General features: G+C 47.5%; 1 protein-coding gene across 4 annotated transcripts in view; it reads right to left on the minus strand.

Annotated features, from left to right (window-relative positions):
- UBE2D4 (ubiquitin conjugating enzyme E2 D4 (putative)) overlaps positions 1–12,658 on the minus strand; it is a 29,731-nt gene that overhangs the window by 4,813 nt on the left and 12,260 nt on the right. For 3 of the 4 annotated variants that reach the window (XM_009242831.4, XM_009242830.4, XM_002818012.6), the window contains exons 3-6: positions 8,535–8,566; positions 8,361–8,438; positions 2,623–2,728; positions 651–744 (exon numbers count right to left, since the gene is read on the minus strand). In XM_009242831.4, coding sequence (XP_009241106.2) covers positions 651–744; positions 2,623–2,728; positions 8,361–8,438; positions 8,535–8,566 — 310 coding nt within the window. The remainder of the gene's footprint in view (positions 1–650; positions 745–2,622; positions 2,729–8,360; positions 8,439–8,534; positions 8,567–12,658) is intronic. The other variant, XM_009242832.4, reaches the window with a different exon arrangement.

The raw sequence follows: 12,658 nt of genomic DNA on the forward strand, positions 1-12,658 counted from the left end.
CAGAGACTAACACTTGGCGATGACTCCTTGTGCCTGCCCCACCAACTACAGACACCCTCATGCTACAGTGCATGTGGTTGTGCCTGGCCTAGGGGGTCGGAATTTTACAATTCTGGGTCTGTTAATTGGTGTTTAAACAGAGAGCTGGCAATGAAGGTCTAACACACTGCTGACTTCTGAGCTGAGCCAGCGAACTGACCACAGCAGTGTTTCCCACCTTGACTGCCCTCGGCCTCACCTTCGGTATAGCCAAGCAGACATCCCCTTGTCTTAGGCTATAAACCCTAGAATTTAAATCAGAATTTTTCTTGCTGTCAGATTCTTCCGAGTCTGTTCTTGGCTGACCACTGATTTTGCTGGTCTCGAGGGCAGGGCTTGGCAATGTTTTCATATATAGTAGCAGCAGCTAATGAGTTACCCAGGAGGGTGAACTGCTTTTATCTCCTTTTCCCTCCTTAGACTCAAAGGACATGTTAGTGAGAGAGCCAGGAGTCCAAGCCCAGGGCACACCTGCTGTGCACATGGCTCAGCATGGGCAGGAAGATGTCCGTGGGAACCTGTAGCCCAGAAGCACCAGCTCAGAGCACAGGTACTGCATGGAGCTGCCTGGGGCAGTCATGGTGCAAAGGCAACCCAAAGAGGACACGTACTTCTCTCTGTCGGCCTTGTAGGTGTGGGCTATCTCTGGCACCAGAGGGTCATCGGGGTTGGGGTCGCAGAGCAGCGAGCAGATGGACAAGAGAACTGGGAAGAAAAGAAAAGGTTGGTCAGCTGTAGCCACGAGGCTACTGGGTCACCCCTGGGTAAACTTCCCTGAACTTGCACTCTGTATTTTGACCAAGCAGTTGTCTTCCCTTCAACAGCCCAATCTAAATTTCTTGATGCACCACTTGCCCTGTCCCATGTATCAGCCGAGGCGGTCCTCACTGTGTGGCTTGAGGCATGCTGTGCTAGGATACTTCTCTCCTGGGTGCATCCTGGTTCTCATTCCCCTTCTCCACTGAAGCACCCCATCTTAGTCTTCAACTGCCCTCCCATCCTTGTCTGTACCCTACATCATGCACCTCTGGCATTTAGTCCTAGGGGTCCTGTTTACTGTCAAGGAAACAAGAATTCAGAGCACTCAAGTAACTTGTCCAAGGTCACAGACTTGGAACACCCAATAAATGGATAAAAATGAAATTCTGGACCAGGTGTGGTGCCTCACGCCTGTAATCCCAGCACTTTGGGAGGCTGAGGCAGGCAGATCACCTGAGGTCGGGAGTTCAAGACCAGCCTGACCAACATGGAGAAACCCTGTCTCTACTAAAAAAATACAAAATTAGCTAGGCATAGTGGTGCATGCCTGTAATCCCAGCTACTCAGGAGGCTGAGGCAGGAGAATCTCTTGAATCTGGGAGGTGGAGGTTGCAGTGAGCCAAGATCGCGCCATTGCACTCCAGCCTGGGCAACAAGAGCGAAACTCGATCTCAAAAAAATAAAATAAAATAAAGAGATTCTGAACCAGGTCCTTCCAACTGCAAAGCAGATGCATCCTCCTGTCTCTAGGAGATGCCAGCACTGTCTCTAGGATGTGCACGCAGTGTGGCTCTCAGCAACCCTAGGGGAAGGGAATCACCCACTAGGGCTGTGGTGAGGAGCAGAAGGAACTGTGGTGCCTGGATTCTTGGGGTCCCAGGGAGAAATGCAAACTTTCATTCCTGGCTTTGCTTTCGACTCACCATATGATTCCAAACAAACTGGATTCAGTGAATCCATCAAAGTTCTGACCACAGGTCCCCACACGTAAAGCTACAAATGACAGGGGCAGGTTTGCGTTTCTTAAGATACTTGGCTGGGCACAGTGGCTCATGCCTATAATCCCAGTGCTTTGGGAGGCCACAATGGGAGGACTGCTTGAGGCCAGGAGTTTGAGAATGGCCTGGGCAACAAAGTGAGACCCTGTCTCCTCTACAGAAAAATTTAAAAATTAGGCCAGGCTCTGTTTCTCTTGGGTTGATTTTTCACCATCCTACCCACGCTCCACCTGCCAGGATACTGCACCATCTACATTCAGGTCTCTCGTGCATACATAGCCCATGCACAGCCCATCTTAGTTCAGAAGGAATATCTGCATTTCTAAGCTCAGTTTAGACTGGTTTCTTAAACTTCAACCAGAGACATGTGCTCAACATCATTTATTTTAGGAAGGGAGGATTTCTCCACCAACTTTGAGGCCCCCGGGGGCATGCCCTGTATCTTCCTTCAGGGCTGACTCACAGTCTGTTTTGTGCTTATTAGATAAATAAATGAGGGAACAGAGAAGGTAATGTAATATTTGCCTTTCTTATTTTTGGATAAAAAAATATAAGTAGAATCAGTATTTTCTTCTTGCACCAATGTGACAGTCTTGAGCACACCAGGGCAATTGACTGCTGAGAAGCGCCAGGGAGCGGGGCACAAAGTTCTGCTGGTGCTGCCTCGTAGGGGTGTTAGGATATCCACTTACAGGCACAGCAGTGGACAGGGCTATGTGACCTGGGAAAGGTGACTGCTCTCTCTGAGCCTCCATTTCTACTCAGTCAGTGCTGGGGTAAAAACATGTGTAAGAGAGCACACAGAGCATGCCATCAGCATCTCTACCTTTTGACACAGTCAACGCTGGAGACCACTGAGACCGCAGGATATCAAGGCAGATGCTGCCATTGCTGTTGATATTAGGGTGATAAATTTTGGTTGTGAAAGCAACCTGCAAAGACAAGAGATCCCAAATCAGACAAACCACAGGGATGTCTGGGAAATGAACCAAGTAAAGCAGAAGCAGCCGCTGCTGGGCTGTACCTGGAGTGTGCTGCAAACCTGGCCCCACAGTGCAGGCTAAGCCAGACCCCCACTCCCAAACTCTAATGGGATATGGAAGTGAGTGATCACCCAGAAGTTCCCTGACCCATTCCCTGCTGGATTCTCATTCTGAACATAGGGGGATTGATACCATCTCCCTGAAAGCAGTATGCTCTGAGGAGTAACAAGGGTGGTAGAAAGGACTCAAAAGCCCAGAAGTTTTACACAAAAAGCAGTGATGTTTTGTTGATGTATCAGCAGAAAAGCTCAGGCCCAAAGACTTCATGACTAAAACACCAAAAGCAATGGCAACAAAAGCCAAAATAGACAAATGGGATCTAACTAAACTAAAGAGCTTCTGCACAGCAAAAGAAACTGTCATCAGAATGAACAGGCAACCGACAGAATGGGAGAAAAATTTTGCAGTCTACCCATCTGACAAAGGGCTAATATCCAGAATCTACAAAGAACTTAAACATTTTTATAAGAAAAAATCAAACAACCCCATCAAAAAGTGGGCAAAGGATATGAGCAGACACTTCTCAAAAGAAGACATTTATGCAGCCAACAGACACATAAAAAATGCTCATCATCACTGGTCATCAGAGAAATGCAAATCAAAACCACAATGAGATACTATCTCACAGCAGTTAGAATGGTGATCATTAAAAAGTCAGGAAACAACAGATGCTGGAGAGGATGTGGAGAAATAGGAATGCTTTTACACTGGTGGTGGGAGTGTAAATTAGTTCAACCATTGTGGAAGACAGTGTGGCGATTCCTCAAGGTATTCCTCTAGTTCTAGAAATGGTATTTCTAGAACTAGAAATGCCATTTGATTCAGTAGTGATCCCATTACTGGGTACATACCCAAAGGATTATAAATCATGCTACTATAAAGACACATGCACACGTATGTTTATTGCGGCACTATTCACAATAGCAAAGACTCGGAACCAACCCAAATGTCCATCAATGATAGATTGGATTAAGAAAATGTGGCATATATACACCACGGAATACTATGCAGCCATAAAAAAAGGATGAGTTCATGTCCTTTGCAGAGACATGGATGAAACTGGAAACCATCATTCTCAGCAAACTATCACAAGGACAGAAAACCAAACACTAGGCCAGGCACGGTGGCTCACACCTGTAATCCCAGCATTTTGGGAGGCCGAGACAGGTGGATCACCTGAGGTCAGGAGTTCGAGACCAGCCTCAACATGGAGAAACCCTGTCTCTATTAAAAATACAAAATTAGCCGGGCGTGGTGGTGCAGGCCTGTAATCCCAGCTACTCAGGAGGCTGAGGCAGGAGAACTGCTTGAACCTGGGAGGTGGAGGTTGCGGTGAGCCGAGATCGCGCCATTGCACTCCATCCTGGGCAACAAGAGCAAAACTCTGTCTCAAAAAAAAAAAAAAAAAAAAGAAAACCAAACACTGCATGTTCTCACTCATAGGTGGGAATTGAACAATGGGGACACAGGGCAGGAACATCACACACCAGGGCCTGTCGGGGGGTGGGGGGCTGAGGCAGGGATAGCATTAGGAGAAATACGTAATGTAAATGATGAGTTGATTGGTGCAGCAAACCAACATGGCACATGTATGCCTATGTAACAAACCCGCACGTTGTGCACATGTACCCTAGAACTTAAAGTATAATAATAAAAAAAAAGAAAGAAAAAGAAAAGCTCAGGCCGTGGACCCTCTGCCAGGCCACAAACCCTCCCCACCTTTCTATTTCACCCTTTGTAAGAACCCCCTTCTCAGAATTTAGCCCTAAAATACCCTTGTGCACTTCAAATATGTAAGGATACCCACTGGAACAAAAGATGTGAAACCTGAATGTCTTCAGATTGATTACTGGTTAAATTAATGTTATATATAAGCAACAGAATATTACACCTGTTTAAAAAGAATGGGGTGAATTTTTAAAACATGAATGTGATCATATGGAACAATTTCCAAGATATATTGCTATGGGAAAAGCAAGATGCAGATTCATGGAAAGGTCTGTTCCATTCATGGGAGAAACAAGGAAGCACAAACAAGTGCTTATCCAGGTTGAGATTACTCTTGGAAGAGAAATGAAAAGACAAGTAGGACTCAATGCCTTGTGAAAAAAAAGGCGGGGGGGCCAGGCGTGGCTAGAGAGACAAAGTTTAAAGAAGGTCCTATTTTCTACTGTATACTCTCCTACATTTGACTTTTTTTTTTTCTTTTTTAAACCACAGCCACACATTACTTCTTCAAATGACCTTGGACCTCAGAGCCTTCACTATAAGTAGGTACATGGTACCTCTCCCAGGGATGTTGTGGGACCCATGAAGAGTCCGCTCTCTGTGATGTGCAAGGTGCTCTGAGTCAGGTGCAGCTTCCACTGCTATAGGAGCCTAAGAATCCGCCTCACCTACACTCCCTCTGTGTGAGCAGTGACCCCAACGCAGGGGCTGGGGCAAAGGAACATAGGATTTTGCCGGCCGGGCGCGGTGGTCACGCCTGTAATCCCAGCACTTTGGGAGGTTGAGGTGGGTGGATCACAAGGTCAGGAGTTTGAGACCAGCCTGGCCAATATGGCGAAACCTCGTCTCTACTAAAAAATACAAAAAAATTAGCCGGGCATGTGGCACATGCCTGTAATCCCAGCTACTTGGGAGGCTGAGGCAGGAGAATTGCTTGAATCCGGGAGGCAGAGGTTGCAGTGAGCCGAGATCACGCCACTGCACTCCAGCCTGGGTGACAGAGCGAGATTCCGTCTCAAAAAAAAAAAAAAAAAGGGATTTTGCCTCCTCCGCTAGCTCTGAGAACTCACTGGTACTTCTTAGTCTAGATGGAGGATGCACAAACATCTTTTATATCATTATCTACAATTTTTTGCATGTTTGATATAGTTTTTAATAGTTTTTTTTTAAACTTACTTTCAAATATGAGAAGAGAGTTGTGTGCATGTAGCTTGAACATCTATTACCATATAATTTTTCCCAGGAAGGGTCAAACTTCAAAATCATCGCAGACATTAAGTATCTGCCTCAATATCTCCAATACAGATCATGCAATCTTGCCAGATTCCTCCTATTGTCAGAAAATTTGTGCCAAAACATAAATCCAGTTGCTCCTGTTCCCCTGTGGAAGGAGATTTTTAAAAGACAGAAGCACTTTCTTCTCTCATAGAGTGTCACTGTCACCTTTCAGCTCACATCTCTCCTTGTTAAAATAATCCCAACTCACCCACAGAGCTTTCTTCTTATTTTTTTAATAATAACCACTGTTGGCTGGGCACAGTGGCTCACGCCTGTAATCCCAGCACTTTGAGAGGCCATGGTGGGTGGATCACCTGAGGTCAGGAGTTCGAGACCAGCCTGCCCAACATGGCAAAACTCCATCTTTACTAAAAATACAAAAAATTAGCCAGCGTGGTGGCGGGTGCCTGTAATCTCAGCTACTTAGGAGGCTGAGGCAGAAGAATCACTTGAACCTGAGAGGCGGAGGTTGCAGTGAGCTGAGATTGTGCCACTGCACTCCATCCTGGGAGACAAGAGTGAAACCATGTCTCAAAAAAAAAAAAAATAATAATTAAAAAAACAATAATAATAATCACAGTTTCTCCTTTGTCCTTGGGCAATTAGGTATCCTGAAAACACCCAACAGACATTCAGGACTACATTGGTATCTGTTTAAGGAAAATCCTCAGCTGCTCACACGGTAATGAAAGAGACAAGCTAGAAAATTACTACTTGATAAGACTCTGCCACAGTCTCTCCAGAGGGGAAGGGAGAAGGGGTGGATCACAGCACCATGAAGCATGCTTATGATTTTTCAACCAAACTCCCTTGAACAGCAGTTGTACTCCAATGTGGTGAAGCTATTTTAGCATCTGTCATTGCCCTGCTCAGCACACCCCACTCCCTTGCCAAAAGCTTAAAAGGTCTCTGGGATCCTAAGCATATTTAACCAAGATTTAAAATGCTCAGGCACCAGGTAGGCTCTGGTGGCGATGTCTGGACAGAGCTGCAGCTGGTGAGCACAGAAGGGGCTTCTTCACACTGACTCAGATAAACAACATGCAAAACAGCAGCTAAGCCTCTGACTCAAATTGAACCATCAAGGCCAAGTCAAGGTAGTAAGACACAGCAACATCACAACCCCTCAGCTAAGGGGTCTGATGCAGATGCAGGACTTTCGAGTAAGTCTTGACAAAATGCACAACCTGGCCAAGCGTGGTGGCTCACACTTGCAATCCCAGCACTTTGGGAGGCGGAGGTGGGTGGATCACCTAAGGCCAGGAGTTCGAGACCAGCTTGGCCAACATTGTGAAACCCTGTCTCTACTAAAAATAACACAAAAATTAGCCACGTGTGGTGGCGAGTGCCTGTAGTCCCAGCTACTCAGGAGGCTGAAGCAGGAGAATCGCTTGAACCCCAGCCTCTTCTCCACAAGGCAGCAGAGTGATCGTGTCGGTGTGGCAATCCCCACAACGGCGTGCAGACCCTATTCCTGGGGCCATCCGTACCCCTCTGGCCTCCTTCCCAACTCCTCACAGGCTCACTCCCCTGGGGCAGTTTCCTGGGGACCTGTCCGCCCCCTTGCTGAGCTCCTGCAGTTCCCCCTTCTCAGGGCGATCTCTCCACCACCCCGGTTCCTGCTGCCAACCACTGCTTGTGCTCCTTCCCAGTGCTGAGTAGCTCACATGCTAAATGCCGTGTCTCCTCCACAGGACTATGACCCTCAGGGCAGGCTCGGCCACCCATGCAGAGCCCAGGTGAGAAGGAGTATGAGGTCCAAGGGTTCAGGGAGTGAGAAGACCTGCAGTGCACAAGACATGCTAGGGCAGAGTGGTCGAGGCAGCTCCCTGGGCTTCTCCTTCCCTTTGGTGGCACTGCTCTCTAAAGCTCCACTGATGGGATGGTGTGTGCATGAAGGGCAAAGGAGGCTTGCTATTCTTTTAACTTAATAAAGGAAAGTGAAGGTGTGACTCACCAGTCCTAAACCAGGGTGTGTCCACCTTGGCACTACTGACACTTGGGGCTGACCATTCTCTGTCATGGGAAGGGTGGCTCTCCTGTGCACTGTAGGGAATCCCTGGAATACCCTGGCCTTTGCCCACTAGATACCAGTAGTACCCCCTCACCACAGTTTTGATAACCCAAAATATCCTGAGATGTTGCCCAAATGTCCCTGGGGCAGTAGCAAAATCACCCCGCCTGAGAACCCCTGTCCTAACTCTAAGGGACTGCAGAGAAGGGAGCCAGAGCCTGGAGACATGACCAGACTCAGCTACAGTCACAAGGAGAAGCATTCAAACTGTGGCCTCAGTAAGGCCAGCACCAGCTCACCCCACTGACCCTTGATCACAACAGGTGCTAATTCCCGAAGTCCAGTAATTAAAGTCCTGGGAAACTGTCACCACAGGGTGGAGCAGTGGGCCCTCGGAGAAACCCCACGTACAGCTCTTTTTACCTATACCTGACTTGAAGGGCCCCTTGTCACATGCTGTCCTTCATCCAAACATCAGGGGAGTTGTGAGGGGGACCTCACCTTTGGGGGCTTGAACGGGTAATCCGTAGGAAAGTGGATGGTCAGGAAGAAAACACCTCCTTGGTAAGGACTGTCATTCTGGAAGGATGAGACACAGAAAGAGATCAGTGCATGTGCTAAGCCCAAAGTGCAAGAAGCAAAACTGGAGTGGTGCGCTCAGCAGCTACTACCTACCGGGCCCATGATGGTGGCCTGCCAGTGGAACACTACAAAACAAAAGAGAGACGGGCATGTAAGAGACCCCCCAAGAAACACGTCTATTCTACTGAAAAGGCACTGCTAAATTACAGCGCACTGTCTACACGAGATGCACTCACTTCTGACACCAACTGCAAGACTGGGGTTCCCCAAACCACCCAAGATGCGATAACTGCCTAGGACTCCCAGAGCTCACTGAAAGCGGTTGTGCTTAAGATTGCCGGTTATCACAGGGAAACAGCATAGGTTAACATCAGGAGGGTCCAAACGCAGAGTTTCCATTCTTCTCTCTCCGTGGAGTCAGGATGTGTTACTCTCCTGGCATTGCTGTATGGCAACACACACAGAGCACCCAATCAGGGATGCTCATCGGAGCCTCCGTATTCAGAATTCTTATTGGAGCTCCACCCTGAGAGCATGACTGACTTATCTGAATGCCCACAGGGCTGATCTCAGGCTCCAGTCTCCAGCTCCTCCAGGCGTGATCCAAACCCCCACTTTATTTTATTTTTTAGTTTTTTGAGATGGTCTCACTCTGCCACCCAGGCTGGTGGGCGGTGGCATGATTATAGCTCACTGTAGTCTCAAACTCCTGGGCTCAAGCTATCCTTCTGCCTCAACCTCCTGAGGAGCTGGGACAACAAGTGTGTGCCACCACATCTGGCTAATTTTTTTACTTTTATTTTTTCATTTTTGTAAAGATGGGGTCTTGCTATGTTGCCCGGGCTAGGCTCTCACCTTAAATCACATGGCTGGTCTACTTGGTGTGGCCATTCCTCACCCTAAATCATATGGTTGGTGTGCATTAAAGCTTCCAGCCAAACAAAGACATTCCTATCAGGTATGGTATCTTAGAGATCGCCCCCTATGTGTTAAGGATGAAGGCCAGATCTTTTGGGGACAAGATTAAATTCTTTTTGTTGTTATTGTTTTGTAGAGATGGGGTTTCACCATGTTGCCCAGGCTGGGCTCAAGAAATCTGCTAGCCTCAGCCTCCCAAAGTGCTGGGATTACAGGCGTGAGACACTGTGCTTAGCCAAGATTAAATTCTTTACTACACAAATGCCAGTAACTACAATTCAGTCAGTTCTTTGCACAGAATTAAGCCTTGGCTACGCTTCAGCCATTTTCCTTATTGCTCTTTATAAACCCTTCTATTCCTTGGTTCTTCTCCTGATTCACTGTGAAGCCCTCTTCAAAGAGTGTCTCTCAGGAGCCAACTGCCCGTGGCCCTGGAGCCTCATGGGTGCTGCCTCCATCTGAGTCCTCTCCTGCCCAACCTCCCCTGGGCAGTGCCCTGTGCTCTAGGTACTCAGTAACAAGGTCATGATGAGCCCCTCTCATGCTTCTCTTCCAGGTCACCACCATTTGGCGAGAGTTTAGAGCTCCCTCTTGCTGCACATCACACCCTACACCCTCTCCAGCATCTCAGGTGACTTTCACTGCTCTACCCATTCCCAGAACAGCTCCTGTATATCAGCAAGGCTAGCCTAGTGTGACCCAAACACTCACATTCAAGGCTCCCAAGTCATACAAATGGTCCCAGGGATATTGACTCTAGGGCCTTGGTGGAAAATGCCTACTCACCCACATGAGTGGGTTGCTGGGATCATCTGAAGGGCCTGTTATTATCAAGAGAATTCTGTCTCATATGGATTCATAGTGGATATGGAATTAGCCCAAAGTTTCAGACCTGGTCCTGTCCTGGGTTTCCTGTCACCTGTTTAAGTACCCCACAAGCTCTACGCAACAGGAGGCCTAGGAAAGCGCCAAGGTTTGGGGTGGGAGCACAAGCGCAGGGACTAAAGCAGAAGTTTCCCAAGCCCCTAGAGGTGTTCAAAAGTAGTCAAGGTGGCCCATGAGCCCTTTTCAATATTTCAAAGAAATGGTGCTGAAGAGAACACCTTTACCTGTAATAAGGCTGCCTGAGTTAATGAAAATATCACTTTTTTTTTGCTTTTGACTGTTTTTATTCGAATTCATGCTAATCATTAGTTGAAAGTAGACATATCTTTGCCTAATATTCATGTGAATGGAATCTTTATTAAATAAAAGTGTTTTTGATAATATATTTCAGAACGGAAGGTTAGAATCCTCTGGTCTTGTTCACTTTAACCCTGAGGGCTGCTGAGACACTAAGAGTGCTTGAGAGCAGAGTCCGAAGAGAAGGCCTCAAAAGCAAGAGGACGAGAAAGGATATACAGGAGGGATGCTGGAAATGGCTGTGAGCCCATGAGGCGGGTGTGAAATGGCCCCAAAGGCTAGCTTCCAATGCTGTCTGAACCTCATCCACTGAGGTCTGACGGTGGTGGCTAGCCTTGATGCTAGCCTCTCTTAGCACTGGGCTCTGGTGCAAGGTAAATCTGAGCTGAGCTGAGCATGAAGGAGCTGCCTCTAGACAGGTAAGGCTAAACAAGAACTAGTTCAAGCTTACAGCGACCCCAGTTTAATCTGATATTACCTTAAGTGACAGGTAAGAGGGGAAGCATGCTATGGAGACCTGGGGTGCTTATGAGGATGACATGAGGTAAACACTGATTAGCAGGGAGCAGAGTGATGAGCAGGTACCAGGAGACAGTGGAGCAGAGTCATTCTTGTTTCTTACACTCTGCATAGGCAGCTGGGAAACATTTCTGCTTTGCTCCAAAAATGAGATTTAAACTCCCACACAAAACCTTTAGAGTCCTCCATTTTCAGTGGCTCCATCTGCCTACCGCTGGCTCCTCTAAGCTCAGTCCCCTCCCAGGACATGCAGGCACACATGTGATGCCATGCCCTCCTTTTTTCCAGCTTTGTGAAATTTCTTTTTTTTATTGTAGTTAAAAATATGTAATAAAATATGCAATTTAAACAACTTTTAAGTGTACAATTCTGTGGCATTAAATGCCTTCACAATGCTGTAGAACCATCCCCCCATCCATTTCTAAAACTTTCCATCACCCCCAACAAATTCTGTATCCATGAAACAATATTTCTCCCATTTCCACCCCCCATCAGCCTCAGGTAATCTCTCATCTACCGTCTGTCTCTATGAATTTCTCTAGTCTAGATATTTCATGTAAGTGGAATCATATAGTCATTCTTTTCTTTCCGGCTTATTTCACTTGGGATGTTTTCATGTTGTAATGTGTATCAGAACCATATTTTGTTTATCTATCGTCCACTGATGGGCACTTGGGTTGTTACCAGCTTCTGAAAATCATGAATAATGGTGCCGTGAACATTGGCATACACATTCTGTCTCACTCTGTTTTTGATTCTTTGGTATATGTACCTCTGACACCACTCTCCTTGAACACATAGTATCTCCCCTCCCCACCTATTTTCCTATGGCTGCAGTTACTGAAGCCTCACAGGGAAGGATTGGTGTCACAGAGCCCAAGAAGCCCAGAAAGTGGAGACAAGGTGAGTGGGCAGAGGACAGACCTGGAAACCCTAGTGCTGGGCAGCTCAGCCTCAGCCAGCACCTGTGAGGGACGGCAGAGGCCTGGAACAGGCAGTGCTGCTTCTCCCTCTCTCTCCCGAGAAGCTGCCCACAGCTGCTTCTTCAGTCTCCGCCAGGGAAGAGTGGAAGTGGGAGAAAATAATAGGGATTGCCCTTCCCCTTGGCAGAGGCAAGTGGCCACTGCCCTACTCCGCCCTGCCCCTCCTCCACTGTCCTGCTCTGCTCCCAGGAGCTGCAGCAGCACCAGGTCCTCTAGACCAACTCCAACAATATTTACACCAGCACCCAAGTTTGACTTGGCCAAGGGCACTTTCCAGCAGCTGATGTGACTCCTCAGGCCAAGCTGGCTTTCTCATGTGCCAGAAGAGGGAAGCGGTGACTATGGGACACGAGAGGCAATGCAGGTTCTACTTTGAGTATAAGCTGACCAGCCAAGCTGCTGTGAACTCATGGCCTAGACCTCAAATGAAAAAGCCATTCACAAGCAAATGAAGGGAAAATAACTGATTGGTTTTCTTAAATACTGCTTGGCTGATAATTTGGTTGTTTGGTTTTGTTTGTGTTTGTTTGTTTGTTTTTCAGACGGAGGCTGTTGCCCAGGCTGGAGTGCAGTGGCACGATCTCGGCTCACTGCAACCTCTGCCTCCTGGGTTCA

Source organism: Pongo abelii, chromosome 6 (genome assembly GCF_028885655.2).
Source record: "Pongo abelii isolate AG06213 chromosome 6, NHGRI_mPonAbe1-v2.0_pri, whole genome shotgun sequence".
NCBI classification, from domain to species: Eukaryota; Metazoa; Chordata; class Mammalia; order Primates; family Hominidae; genus Pongo; species Pongo abelii.